Below are 15281 nucleotides of genomic sequence, written 5' to 3' on the forward strand. Positions count from 1 at the left end.
AAAGGGGTTGTAAAGGTACAATTTCTTTTTCCTAAATAGCTTCCTTTACCTTAGTGCAGTCCTCCTTCACTTACCTTATCCTTCAATTTTGCTTTTAAATGTCCTTATTTCTTCTGAGAAATCCTCACTTCCTGTTCTTCTGTCTGTAACTCCACACAGTAATGCAAGGCTTTCTCCCTGGTGTGGAGTGTCGTGCTCGCCCCCTCCCTTGGACTACAGGAGAGTCAGGACGCCCACTAACACACAGCTCCTTTCTCTAGCTGCAACGTAGAGCGTGTCCTGACTCTCCAGTAGTCCAAGGGAGGGGGGAAGCACAACACTCCACACCAGGGGGAAAGCCTTGCATTACTGTGTGGAGTTACAGACAGAAGAACAGGAAGTGAGGATTTCTCAGAAGAAAAAAGGACATTTAAAAGCAAAATGGAAGGATGAGGTAAGTGAAGGAGGACTGCACTAAGGTAAAGGAAGCCATTTAGGAAAACAAAAATTCTACCTTTACCACCCCTTTAGTCAAAATGATTTGGATGCCTCCGCTGTTGTATGTGCTGCACAACTCCCCTGTCAGGATAAATAAACAATGGTTCCAGAAGAAAGATACCATATTTAGGGAGCTAATTTGGAAGAAAGGGCAATCAGGGGTGCGACTCTGCACATTGCAGCTGCCAAGAGATAGGAGGGGGATTGGCATTCCCGCACCCTTGGTGTTATTTTTTGGCGGCTCAACAGCAGCATTTAAAGTGATACTAAAAGTTTGATTAAAAAAAAACATGTCATACTTACCTCCACTGTGCAGTTCGTTTTGCACAGTGGCCCCAAACGCTGTCTTCTGGGGTCCCCGGCAGCTCTCGTGGCTCCTCCCCGCAACAGATGATTCAAGTTAGGCTTACCGGTAACTTGTTTTCCAGAAGTCTTTCAGGACAGCACCTTGAGATATCATGATCCTCCCACTCCATCAGGAAACACCTTCTTTCATCCTTTTAAAAGGAGGCCCCTCCTTGCACTCCTCAGTTGTTATAGAGAAAACCTCCGGCCCCGGCTGGAACACACAAGCATATATGTTAGTCACAGCATAGTACATCACAAACAATAGGGCGGGTCGTTGCTGTCCTGAAAGACTTCTGGAAAACAAGTTACCGGTAAGCCTAACTTGAATTTTCCCGAGGCGTCTTTCAGGACAGCACCTTGAGAGGACCACAGAGACTTACTACCTTAGGGCGGGACGACAGCTTGTAGGACCTTCCTGCCAAAAGCCTGATCACTAGCTGAGGCGAGGTCCAACCTATAGTGTCGCACGAACGTGTAGAAACTTGACCACGTCGCTGCCCTGCAGATTTGCTCCGGCGTGGCACCAGCTCTTTCTGCCCAGGAAGTTGCGAGAGCTCTGGTCGAATGGGCACGGATACCTTCTGGCGGAGTCAGGCCTGACTGTAAATAAGCCTCCCTGATAGCCAGCTTCAGCCATCTAGCTAGTGTTCCCCTAGATGCCTGCTGACCCCTTTTGTTACCCCCAAAAAGGACAAATAAAGAATCCGAGCGCCTAAACGGGTTTGTTATTTCTAAATAATACAAGACCCGTTTGACATCCAACATATGAAAAAATAATTATTTTTCACCCGAAGGGTTAGAACAAAAAGTGGGAAGTACAATGTCCTGTACACGATTACTGTTAGAAGCCACTTTGGGCAAAAACTTAGGGTCAGTTTTAAGCACTACCCTATCTGAAAATATACATAAATAAGGCTCCTTCACTGACAGGGCCTGCAACTCGCTGATCCTACGTGCTGAGGTAATAGCGATTAAAAATAAAGTTTAAAGGTAAGGTTCCTAACTGAAGCTTCCCCTAAGGGTTCAAAAGGCTTGCTTGCCAAAGATCTCAAGACCACTGAGAGTTCCCACTTCGGGAAACCCTTTAACCTTGGTGGTCTAGACCTCAAAAGAGATGTAAAAAATCTCACCACCAATGGTTCTATGGCTACAGATCTTTTAAAAAAAACTGAAAGTGCGGATACCTGTACCTTAAGGGTGCTAACAGCTAAGCCCTTATCAGCTCCCTCCTGTAAAAATTCCAGGATAGATTTTAGTTCCCTAGGGTCCTGACTCGAAGAACTACACCAAGAGGAAAAAACTTTCCAAACCTTGGTGTAAATGGCTCGGGTTACTTTCTTCCTGCTGTTGAGTAAGGTGCAAACCAAGCGGTCGGAGAACCCCTTTCCACTCAGGATTTCCCTTTCAGAAGCCACGCGGTCAAGGACAGCCGTGCCACATCTGGGTGAGAAATTGGACCCTGAACTAGGAGGTCCTGCCTGAGGGGCAGGTGCCAGTAAGGCCTGGTTGACCAAGGCTAGAAGCGTTGCAAACCATGCCCTCTTGGGCCAGAATGGGGCGATGAGAATGACCGGCACACTTTCTCTCTGAACTTTCCTCAGAACTAGGGGAATTAGCTGAAACGGGGGGAAGGCAAAGCAGAGGCGGAAATCCCAGGGATGCGACAGAGCGTCTACCCCTAGGGACCCATCCCCCCCGACTCAGAGAAAAGTATCTTCCTACCTGGGAGTTCTCCCTCGAGGCAAATAAGTCTACCTCTGGGAGACCCCACCTGCTGGTGATCTCTGAGAAGACCTCCGCATTCAGGGACCACTCTGACTCCCGAATCTGGTGTCTGCTTAAGAAATCCGCCACCGTATTGAGGGACCCCTTTAGGTGTAGGGCTATCAAGGAGAGCAAATTGCTCTCTACCCAGGAGAGAATCTCTGTGGCAAGGGACAGAAGCGAAGGGCTTCTTGTACCCCCCTGCCTGTTCAAGTATGCTACTGTTGTAGCGTTGTCCGATAGGACCTGAACATGATGGCCTCTGAGAAATGGAGCAAACTCCACTAGTGCCAGGGCCACCGTCTTTAGTTCCCTCCAATTTGAGGAACGCAGGGCTTCCTCCCTTGACCACCTCCCCTGTGAAAATTTCTCTTCTAGGTGCGCTCCCCATCCCCAGGCGCTGGCATCCGTGGTGAGCCTTAGTCCCACGGGGAAGGACCACTCCAGACCCTCTGCAAGCACTCGCTGGTTTTTCCACCAGTAAAGGGATCTTACTACCCGGGCCGGTATTTTTACCCGGGTGTCCAGAGAACTGGTTTTCCGATCCCATGTCTTTAAAAGAAAAGCCTGCAGGGGCCTGAAATGTAACCTCGCCCATTGGACCGCCGGCATGGTGGAGGTCAAAATTCCTAGGGATGCCATTACCTGTCTGACCGTCAAAGACTGATGGGACTGAAGCAACCGAACAGTGTCCAAGACCTTGGATGCTTTTTCTGGGGGGAGAAAAATTCTCTGGTTCCGCGAATCCACCTGGTATCCCAGAAAATGAATCTTCTGAGAAGGAACCAGGGCGGATTTTTGAAGGTTTAAAATCCATCCTAGGGATTCCAAATGGGTTTGCGCCAGAGAAAGATCCCTCAACAACTTTTCCTCTGAGGGAGCAAAGAAGAGGAGGTCGTCCAAGTAAGGGATGACTGCTATTCCTTGTAGCCGCAGCGGGGCTAAGGCTTCGGCCAGCACCTTCGTAAAAATCCGAGGTGATGATGACAGCCCGAAGGGGAGGGCCCTGTACTGGAAGTGCTGAACTTGACCCCCCATCTCTACCGCCAGTCTGAGAAACGTCTGGGACTGAGGGGAGATAGGTAAGTGAAGGTACGCATCCCTCAGGTCTATCGACGCCATGTAGCAATCTGGCGTCAGTAGATTCCGGATTGAGAATATAGAATCCATTTTGAATCTCCTGTACAGGACACATCTGTTTAAGGGCTTTAAGTTTAATATCAGCCTGAACTTCCCCGTAGGTTTCCTTACTAGGAATACATGGGAATAGAACCCTCTGCCCTGTTCTACTAGGGGAACCCTGACCAACACCCCCTGCTGTTGAAGTTCCAACGAGGACTTTAGCGCTACGTACTTCACTGGATCCCTTGGGGCCTGGGTGACCAGAAATCTCTTTGGCGGGGTTTCTGAGAATTCTATAGCGTATCCCTGAGCTAGAGTGGTCAGTATGTACTGGTTGTTTGATACAGCTGACCACTGCGGAAGGAACCCCTGTAACCTCCCGCCTACCCTCAGGGTCGAGTCATTGCGGCTTATTGGCCGGCGCAGGAGGATGGAAAAGGACTCCCTTTCCTTTGCCCTTCTGCGCTGCCCAGTTCCTTTTTCCTTGCGGTCTTTTCCCCTTATCCTGCTGCTTAAAGGCCCGAAAAAAACGCTTGGGAGGGGGGTTCTTATTTTTGACCGGGAAGGCCTTCTTCTTGTCGGCCGTCCTGTCCAGGATACTATCCAGTTCAGGGCCGAAGAGAAGATCCCCAGAAAACGGGATTCCACACAGCTTGCTTTTGGAGGCTGTGTCACCAGGCCAGGTCTTGAGCCATAAAGCCCTTCTGGCTGAGTTGGCTAAAGCAGCGGATCTAGCGGACATTTTGATCGCCTCGGCCGAGGCATCTGCCATATAGGCTACGGCTGCAGAAATGGTAGAAAAAGAGTCCAAAATGTCCTGTTTTGGGGAGTCTGCCTCAATATGAGCTTTGAGCTTGTCTAACCAGAACTCTAAGTTGCGTGCCACACAGGTGGTAGCCATGGCAGGCTTGAGGTTAACCATAATAGACTGCCAGGCTTTTTTAAGGAGAAGATCCATTCGCTTATCCATCGGGTCCTTCAGGATCCCCATATCCTCAAAGGATAAATCTGTGGACCTAGACACCTGGGAAAAAGCTGCGTCGAGTTTAGGAATTTTGTTCCACACGACTGATGGATCTTCTCCAAAGGGAAACCTCCTTTTGTGGGATTTTGAAAAAAATGGTTTCTTTTCTGGGTCCTGCCATTCCCGCAAGATTGTTTCGGAGATGACCGGGTGAACTGGAAATGTACGCCCCTTATCGGGGCATACATGCGATCGTGCAGGCTTAAGTCCCTCTTTTCCTCACTGAGACCTAAAGTGGCATAAATAGCCCTGAGGAGGCCATCCACATCCTCCAGGGACAACTTAAATTTTGAGGGAGGCTCTATTTCTTCCTCATTTTCTGAGTCCTCACTAGAGGGGGCCTGAGGCTGACTATCCCTGGACCCCTCGTTATCAGAGGGCCTAGGAGCCCACCCTGTCTCCTGAGAAGACTGTGATGTGGAGGGCTGAGAAATGGTGACAGGAGCTAGCGACTCTCTCATAGTCTGAAAGGTGGCCAAAAGCTCATCTTTGACAGAAGCCATCAATTCCTCTCTGACTGAGGCTGACTCCTTCTGTACTAAGGCTGCTATACATGCCTTACACCAAGGCTTCTTCCAACTTTCCCCCATTTTCTCCTTACAAGAAGGGCATCTCTTTTTTTCAGGTTTGACCTAAAAAAAGGAACAGGGAGAGAAGAAAAAAATATAGGGGGATCCAGCATGAGACCCGGTCTCAATAAATAAACATGACCCCCCCTCACCTAGGTGCACTTAGGAAACAAAAGGTGTCCACCCGTGCCCTGACAGGCCCCCATGCCACTGGAGGGAAAAAGTGAAGAGACCGAGAGAGAAATCCCAAAAAGGAGAGAACCCTCACCCCTGGGGAAAACACAGACTCACGTTGCTGCTTCCCGCCGAGGTCCTGCTGGTGCCCGTGCCTGTCTCCACCGCTGATGCATCTGCAGTCTCCATCGCAGGAATCAGCGTTTCTCTGTGGCATCCACGGCGCTTCCCGGACTCCAATAGCGCCGCCCTACCCCTCCTCCTGGCGCGCCGGAAATGACGCGCCTCTTCGGCGACCAGGCTACGCCAAAATTGCGACGCCCCGCAAACACAAGGCACCTTACGATCGCCGAAGGCTGGCTCCACTGAGCACCGGGAGAGAGAGGAGCCCGACTACCATCACCGCCGCGCGGGTGGTACGGGAGAGCGGACAGTCCCTGAAAAAAAGGTAAGAGGAAAGAGTCCGTTTCTCAGGCAGCACCTGAGACATCAGACCCTTCCCAAGAAGATGCTCCCTCCGGAGGAGGAAACACAAAAACTGAGGAGTGCAAGGAGGGGCCTCCTTTTAAAAGGATGAAAGAAGGTGTTTCCTGATGGAGTGGGAGGATCATGATATCTCAAGGTGCTGTCCTGAAAGACGCCTCGGGAAAACCCCCCTAGGAGAAGCGCTCTCCCGGGGGGGGGGGGGGGGGTTACCTTGCAGGCACGCTCCTGTGTCCAGCATTTGGCGTCTATAGCCGCCGAATGCAGGACTCGGCCCCACCTCAGCATCATTGGATTTGATAGACAGCAGTGGGAGCAAATGGCTGCGCTGCTATCATTCTATCCAATCAAGAGCCGAGAACCCCAGGTAGAGAGACGGCGGGTCCTCGCAGTGGGACATTCCAGGGCTCAGGTAAGTAAAACGGGGGGGGGGGGGGGGGGGGGGGGGGGCTGTGACTGACAGAAGTTTATTGAAAAAAACAGGAGAGTTTACAACCCCTTTAAGAGGTTGTAATGTGGCGTCTGAAGAGAATGTGGACAGGGGAATTATGCTATTGGGCACAGATCATAATACACTGGCAGAGGCGTTGGAGGCCAAATCTTTCTTATTCGGATCTCCCACGTTTTTGTTAATACAGAAATTATGGAAACGTGTCAAGGCGATATTAAAGTATCAGGGATTTACAGCACTCTCACCACTGTGGAATAAAACAACTACAGGAAATACTCAACACAGAAAGAAGCAGGGACTGGGAAAGATGTGTTATTGTTTATCTCGCTCAGCTATATAGTGTGGATGTCCTTAAAGTGGAGGTTCACCCTATAAAAAATTTCTAACACTACATCCAGCCCAGTCCTGCATATAAAATGACACTGACCTTTTTTTTTTTTTTTTGCCGTAGATAGCGTTTAGCCGTGGAATTCACCGCGGCTTCCGGGTAGGGAATCCCGCGGGAGTGGGCGTTCCTATTGACATGCCAATTGATTGACATGCTTAACGACGGCGCACACAGCGCGTCACGACTTTCCGAAAGAAGCTCGGGTCGGCTCTATTCGGCGCCGGTGCGCCGAATAGAGCCAAGCCGACCCGAGCTTCCTTCGGGAAGTCGTGACGCGCTGTGTGCGCCGTCGTTTAGCATGTCAATCAATTGGCATGTCAATAGGAACGCCCACTCCCGCGGGATTCCCTACCCAGAAGCAGCGGTGAATTCCTCGGCAAAAAAAAAAAAAAAGGGTCAGTGTCATTTTATATGCAGGACTGGGCTGGATGTAGTGTTAGAAATTTTTTATAGGGTGAACCTCCACTTTAAGTCATTCAAGGAACTTGAGGAATATGATTTACAAAATAAAAACCTTTACATTTCTGCAAATTTTTAATACATCTAAAGGCTTGATTTCATTTAAGATAGTATATGTGACAGGGTTGTAGAGAATAATGAGGAGCTTCCCTGTAGGAGGGGATGGATGGAAGATTTAGGGGATATGACAGAAGAACAGTGGAAATGTATTTTGGTCCATTAAGTACCCTATCTACATCAGAGATGGTGTCACACCTATTACTGCTACATAGGGCATATAGGACACCTCAAATTATTCCTATATGGGTGGAAGTTGGAAGCTAAATGTCCACAATGTAGGGATCCGGTGGAAGACATATGATGTGGAGGTGCTCAAAATGAAACAGATATTTGAGAGAAGTTATTGGCAAAATAAATGCAGTATTTGGAGTAACTCTTGAACTGGAACCAAAGGCATGTATATTAGGCTATATGGAAGAAGATAATAACATATGGGGAAGACGAATGGCAATAACTAGATGTCTCTTCTTAGCACGGAAATGAATAGCAAGGAAGTGGTTGGCAGCAAATCCACCAACTTATGCTAAAAGGGAAAATCAGGTTAAAAATACAAATGAGGATGAAAAAATGTGTGTGTAAAAAAAAAAAAGGGGGGGGGGGGGAGAATGCCAAAAGGTATAAAAAGAAAAAATATGGGAATGTTGGGATTGAAGGGTAACGTGCAATTGCAAAATATGGTGAAAAGTGAAATTAATGTTGAATAGTTTTTCTTTCTCTTTTTTTTTTAGAAAAGATAGTAGGATATTTAAATAGGATAATACTATAAGAAAAATAGATTGTAGAGTTTTTTTTGTATATGTTGAATGTTGAAAATAGATTGTAGAGTTTTTTTTTTGTATATGTTGAATGTTGGGATGTTGAATTAAATGTGAATGTGAATGATGGAAAAAAAAATTAAATAAAGATTACATGAATAAAAAATAAAAAAATAAAAATTTTGGACAATGTTTGATGTGTTTTCCAGGAAAAAAAATACATCCCTGTGTAAAGCTGTAGAGTTTGTACACATCATTTCCAGGAGACATTGCTATTGTAGGAAAAAATCTGTATTATATAAATTTGTTTTCTGTGCAATTTGTAGGAAAACAGCACACCCAAAGTGACTGTATTCTTGATCAATGAATGTGTGAATTATAGATATTGACTTTCAAATATGTAAATACTGCATAGATATGCCAAATGTCAAGAAAAACTTACAATCATGCGGGGATAATCCGCAAGTGATAGGTATTCATAGGGGCCTTTCACTTCAACTTTCACTACGAAAAAAAAAAAAAAAGAGAAGAACAAATGAGTTGTAAAATTAGATCTTTCCCTAAAGTATTCACAAATGCATGCATCATTATCACCTAAAAAAAAAAAAAAGATTTGAAATTACATAAAAATTCCTTGCCCCACACTATTATATATATATAAAAAAAAATAAAAAATACAGTTTTTCTCCTGTACACACAATTCAAACAATTGTGCTGTAAGACATACTGTATATTAGAGTTATGGCATTCTGAGCGTAAGCTGTAATTGGTGGCGTTGAAATGATACCTTTTCAAATGCATTTCGGGCCTATCAAATTTTAATGTCATCCAAGCAGCTCGTATAATCTATATTACAAAGCACTATAATGAATATTAACCACTTGCCTATCGAGGATGTCTTATGACTTTGTGCGGCGAAATCTGAATGATGCCTGCAGCTACAGGCATCATTAATATCACCGTCTTCTGCCGGCTATTCTCTGCACGATAAGAACGATCATAGCGGCAGTTCCGCCGCTTGATCGTTCTTATAGGCAGCGGGAGGGGACGTCCCCCGTCCCCCCCCCCTCCGCCATCCGGTGCTTCTCCGGGCTCTCCCGTGCCATCGGGGGGCCCAGAGAACGAATCGGCCGGCGCCCCCCACCAGTCATCTCTATGACCGTCGGAGGCCCGGGCTCTGTAACGTCACGCCCTGGTACCTGGAAGTAAACAAAGCCGCAATGGCGGATGTCGGCATGAGATCTGTGAATTTTTTTTTCCAACGATCTCATGCTTTCCAGCCTGGAGGAGAGATGTGGGGTCTTATTGACCCCACATCTCTCCATAAAGAGGACCTGTCACAGTGATTCCTATTACAAGGGATGTTTACATTCCTTGTAAAAGGAATAAAAGTGATAAAAAAAAAAATATATATTAAAACGCCCCTGTCCCGGTAGCTTGCGCTCGGAAGCGTGTAAGTCCCGCCCACATATGTAAACACCGTTCAAACCCCACATGTGAGGTATCACCACATGCGTTAGAGCGCGAGCAACAATTCTAGAAATAGACCTCCCCTGTAACTCGAAAATAGTAACCTGTAAAAAAAATTAAATCATCACCTATGGAGATTTTTAAGTACTCAAGTTTGGCGCCATTCCATGAGTGTGCGCAATTTTAAAGCGCGACATGTTAGGTATCTATTTACTCGGCGTAACATCATCTTTCACATCATACAAAAAAATTGGGCTAACTTAACTGTTTTGTTATTTTTTCATTCCTGAAACCGTTTTTTTCTCCCAAAAAAGGCATTTGAAAAATTATTGCGCAAAAACTGTGCGAGAAAAAAAGTTGTATATATATATATATATATATATGTATATATATATATATATATATATATATATATATATATATATATATATATATATATATATATATATATATTTATTAAATGTTTGGGGGTTCTGATTAATTTTCTAGCAAAAAAAAATTGATTTTTACATGAAAAAAAGAAGTGCCAGAATAGGCCCGGTGGACAAGTGGTTAAAGTCACAATGGGGAAGATTTACAAAAGGCAAATAGACTCTATGATTTGCAAAAGTGCAGTTGCATTAATTTTCCCCAGAGATTAGTGAATGTGGAAAAACTTCATTTTGTAAAGAATAAACCTAATCAGGTGCTAAAAAAAATAAACAGCATTTTTTTGCTTGCACATGATTGGATGATGAAAATCAGCAGAGCTATTCTACATTTACAAAACTGCAGAAAATTAGTGCAACTGCACTTGCAGTCTATTTGCCTTTAGTAAATCCACTCGGTAGAAAGACTACTTGACTCCAAAAGCAAACTATATTCAGAGTACATTTAATTGCACGAATTACATTTGTAACTGCATCAATTTAAATATGCTAATAGTCCAACACTGCTTGTATCTTCAGGGCTATAAATGATATAAGAGGGGGTTCACCCTATAAAAAAAAAAAATTCTAGCATTAAATTAAGCATAGTAGCGCGAGCTACAGTATGCCTTTATTTCTTTTTTTTTCCCCGTACTCACTGTGTAATCCTATAGTGAAGATTCCGACTCCCCGCGGGGAATGGGCGTTCCTATCCAGAGGGAAGATGATTGACGGCTGGCTCTGGCGAGTCACTCTTCTCCGGAAATAGCCGAAATAGGACTTGGCTCTTCACGGCGCCTGCGCATAGTCTGTGCGCAGGCGCCGTATATCGCCGTGAAGAGCCGAGACCTACTCCGGCTATCTTCGGGGAGCGTGACGTGCCAGAGCCGGCCGTCAATTACCTTCCCTCTGGATAGGAACGCGGGGGAGTCTGAATCTTCACTATAGGATTACACAGTGAGTACGGGGCAAAAATAAAAAATAAAAGGCATACTGTAGCTCGCGCTACTATGCTTAATTTAATGCTAGAATGTTGTTATTGTGGGTGAACCACCGCTTTAAGCTATCAACATCATATGCTCATAAATGTACAGTAAATGCACAAATGGAAAGTCTTACAGACTAAGGAAAATTCATCAGCGATAGCAGTCACAGCTGGATTTGTGGGCTGTCCAGACTTCGAGGAAAGATCTGGAGTCGGTGGTGCCGAGAAGTTCACACTGACAATAAAGATGTATGGCCCGTTCTGCCATGTCTTCACTGCTGCATGCGTCTACCAAACAAAGAGACGACAATTAAGCATGGTGCAATTCACATAGTATAAAGAACTGTGTGTCTTCATTCACAGATGTTTTTTTTCACTAGTATTGGCAGACCACATAACAGCAAATTCATCAAATTATACATTGTACCTCCTGCGATCATTCAGCCTCGCCTCCTTATTTATTAAATAATTGTATTATTTATTAAAAACGGTCTCTGCGGCATTGAAAAGTGAACTTGTAGCTTTCTAAAAATAAATAACAGTTACAAGTACCTACAGGTGCCCCCGTTTACCCTCACATGGCTTCCAGAACGCCTTGGTGGCCTCAAAATCTTTATCTGCAAATAGACATTTCCTTGCAACCTTGAGAACTGGCCTGCCTCATTTTGCCTTACTTTTAATAAATGAGGCCACACATTACAGTGATGGGCCAATAGTAAGGCGCAGAAGGGGAAAGAGGCAGGTCAACACGACTTCGGAAAAAGTGAGGGCAAATCAGCTCACGGGGAACACAGAAGTAAAATACGATTTTGTGAACTTCCTATAAATTATTTTGCTCGTTTTCATTTGAGGGACACAAGAATAATCCTTTTTGAGCATATGGGTTATACAGGAGGTAAAAATACATAGGCCCAGATTTTCAAAGGACTTACGACGGCGTAGCGCCATGTACGCCATCGTATCTATGCGGCTGATTCTTAGAATCAGTTACGCATAAATTAGGCTAAGATACGAGTGGCGTAAGTCTCTTACACCGTCGTATCTTAGTTGCATATTTACGCTGGCCGCTAGGTGGCGCTTCCGTAGATTTCCGCGTCGAATATGCTAATGAGCTAGATACGCCGACTCACGAATGTACGTGCGCCCGGCGTAGCAAGATACGTCGTTTACTTAAGACATACGCCGGCGTAAAGTTACCCCTCATAAAGCAGGGGTAAGTCATGTTAGGTATGGACGTCGGAAACGTACGAACAGCGGCGTGTTTTACGTCGTTTGCGTAAGTCGTCCGTGAATGGGGCTGGACGTAAGTTACGTTCACGTCGACTAGGCATTGAGCGGGCGTAATTTAGTTTGAAAATTCGACGTGATACTGAGCATGCGCCGTTCGAAAAAAGCATCATTTAGATGGGGTCATGATTAGTTTACATAAAACACGCCCCCCTGTTCCTCATTTGATTTAGGCACGCTTACGCCGGCAAATTTACGCTACGCCGCCGTAACTTTAGACGCAAGTGCTTTGTGAATACAGCACTTGCCTCTCTAAGTTGCGGCGGCCTACATTTACGCCGCCCTACGAGAATCTGGGCCATATGAGTCTAGACCCATTTCCCTCAATGGTCTTCAAGATTTTTTTTTTTACAGTAAGTATAATGATTGAAATTTCTTTATGGTCTATTGAGGGACACAAGATAGTAGTAATTCTTGGACATATGGGATATGCAAAAGCAGGCTAAATGAGAAATCACCACAAGCATAGGAGAAGGAAGCAAAGCCTTAAAAGGGGTTGTAAAGGTACAATTTTTTCCCCCCAATTAGCTTCCTTTACCTTAGTGCAGTTCTCCTTTACTTACCTCATCCTTCCATTTTGCTTTTAAATGTCCTTATTTCTTCTGAGAAATCCTCACTTCCTGTTCTTCTGTCTGTAACTCCACACAGTAGGGGGTGAGCACGACACTCCACACCAGGGAGAAAGCCTTGCATTACTGTGTGGAGTTACAGACAGAAGAAAAGGAAGTGAGGATTTCTCAGAAGAAATAAGGACATTTAAAAGAAAAATTTAAGGATGAGGTAAGTGAAGGAGGACTGCACTAAGGTAAAGGAAGCTATTTAGGGAAAAAAAATTGTACCTTTACAACCCCCTTAACATGGCGTTGATGGAGACAACATATCTTAGAATTGGGAAAAGGGAATGAAGTCAATGGAATGGTCATATCAAGAGAGGGTCAATGTAATAGTTACACATGTACGTTGGGGGAAAAACATTACGCAAGTTCATCTAGTTCAACCAAATAAAAATAAAAAAATGATAGATAGAAAACCTCCATATAATGAATCCTATACCCACAAGTGATCCATAGGTAATCCCTATAAAGCATGGCCCAATTTCCTCCAGCTAGAGAAAGAAACATTCTGTCCTGAACCCCTAAAAGACATTTGGACATTCAATCTCCTGTGTTATTACCTATAAATGTTAATATCCAGCTGTATTCTGTGCATTTAGGTAGGAATCAAGCACGGTTTTCAAATTTACTAAACCCAGGACCCTGCATTCACTATATTTGGTCTCCCACAGTACACAGAACATGGAAATGCAATTATGTTAGTAAATCTAAACTGCTAAATACCTTTCTTCCTCAGCAGTATATAGCAGTCTTGTGACTTATATCAGTGTTTGGTTAAAGCTTGTAGAAGGAGTTTTCATTCTCGTATAATTGTCCTATGAGATGCAAGACCCCTGGCCCTCTATCAGGACAGTACTGATTGGCCCTGTGCTGATCACATGCACCCCCCCAAAGTAAAAAAAAAAAGAAAAAAAAGCTCTCTAGCAATACACACCAAACTGAGCATGTGCACAGTGTCCCCAGGGCTCTTTACCATCAGCAGATGGCTGTGGAAGAAGGGGAATATCAGAGAAGACAGGATCAAATAGCCTTTTTAAACAATGCAGATTAAACCCGTAGGTTCTACAGTAAGTATAACAAGCATGCTTTACTGCATATACAGACTGATTTTAATGTCGTGGGTTTAGTAACACTTTAAAAACAATTTACTGATAGCTAAAAAGCGATTCGAAAAAGTATTCATACCCCTTAAAATTTTCCACATTTTGTCATGTATAACCAAAAACATAAATGACACTATTGCAGGTTCCCCGCATCCAATTCGCAATAGCAGGAGATTTAGACCGGCTCTCTATGGTGCTGGCTCACATATTTCCACTGCGGCTCTGCTGTGAATTTGCACAGGAGTGCTGTGCGTCTTTTTGTTAGTTTCAGGACCTGAAATGGGGAACGAGGACGCACCGGACCCCTGCTGTGAGCCACATGCGAAGATAGTGTGAACCCAGCATAACTCTTAAAGTGGATGTAAACCTGATTAATGAAATTTGAGCTGGGCACATATATCTGCAGTATTTTGTTATCTCTCTTTAATGAGCCAAGTCCTGTAGCTCTCTCCTTAACTGTTCCTCTGTTATCAGCCGAACTCCTCACAAATTCTCAGACTTTTTAGAGAAAAGAAGCCTGAATTTTTTTTCTGGGGAGGTTGCTAAAATAGATTAGCAGAGAGCTGGTCCTATTACAAAACACCTCTGAGAGTCTCTGCCTATTATGAGAAGGGGTGTGTGCCTTTCCTCCAATCAGCAATATTAGCTTTTTTGGCTGAATGCCCAGATATCACACTCTGTGTTAACCAGGAAGAGAAAATCTCCTAACACATCTCAACTTTCTAAACAGTATATAAATGTGAACACAGCAAATATAAAAATGTAAAACCTATGTAGGGAGATTTGGTTATTCTCTGTGTATCATCCGAGGCTGTTCACTTCACTGGGTGTATGGAGGGTTTACATCCACTTTTTTAAGGCCTGGCTAGTAGCTCAGGACATTCAATTTTTAGCCCTTATCTACTGGTTCCCCACTTGCTCCCCCAGAACCAGATGGGTCTTCGGTCTAATTTTTTTAAACAGAAACTTCCAGCACCAATACCACGGCGACAATTACAGTAAACAATGAAAACAGCAGAGATAGCAGAGAAGTAGACAAAACGCTTTTCATTCAATATGGATTATACTAAAATGTTAAATAGGCTAGGTACATATACACAAAAAGCGCAACAGCAAATGCACCAGATTAATACTTACATTGTTCATTACAGACGGACATACGGTAGCATTAACTATTTCTTTTTTCTGCAAAGAAAAAAAAAAGGCAGCAGTTAGAAAGACAAATTAGGTCAACTTTAGCTAAAACACACTCACAAAAAAAAAAAAAAAAAAAAAACATAAAAAACATACCTCAGAAGAATTCTCCTCTATTATTATTGGGAAGCTCTCCTTGCACTGGAC

General features: G+C 44.4%; 1 protein-coding gene across 1 annotated transcript in view; it reads right to left on the bottom strand.

The window, feature by feature from the left end:
* Window positions 1-15281, bottom strand: part of TMEM87A (transmembrane protein 87A) — an 87310-nt gene that overhangs the window by 49134 nt on the left and 22895 nt on the right. The window contains 4 exon segments of the mRNA XM_040332211.1: window positions 8517-8578; window positions 11071-11224; window positions 15078-15125; window positions 15231-15281. Of these exon segments, the coding sequence (XP_040188145.1) occupies window positions 8517-8578; window positions 11071-11224; window positions 15078-15125; window positions 15231-15281 (315 nt within the window).

The sequence above is a fragment of the Rana temporaria genome, chromosome 13 (genome assembly GCF_905171775.1).
Source record: "Rana temporaria chromosome 13, aRanTem1.1, whole genome shotgun sequence".
Lineage (NCBI taxonomy): Eukaryota > Metazoa > Chordata > Amphibia > Anura > Ranidae > Rana > Rana temporaria.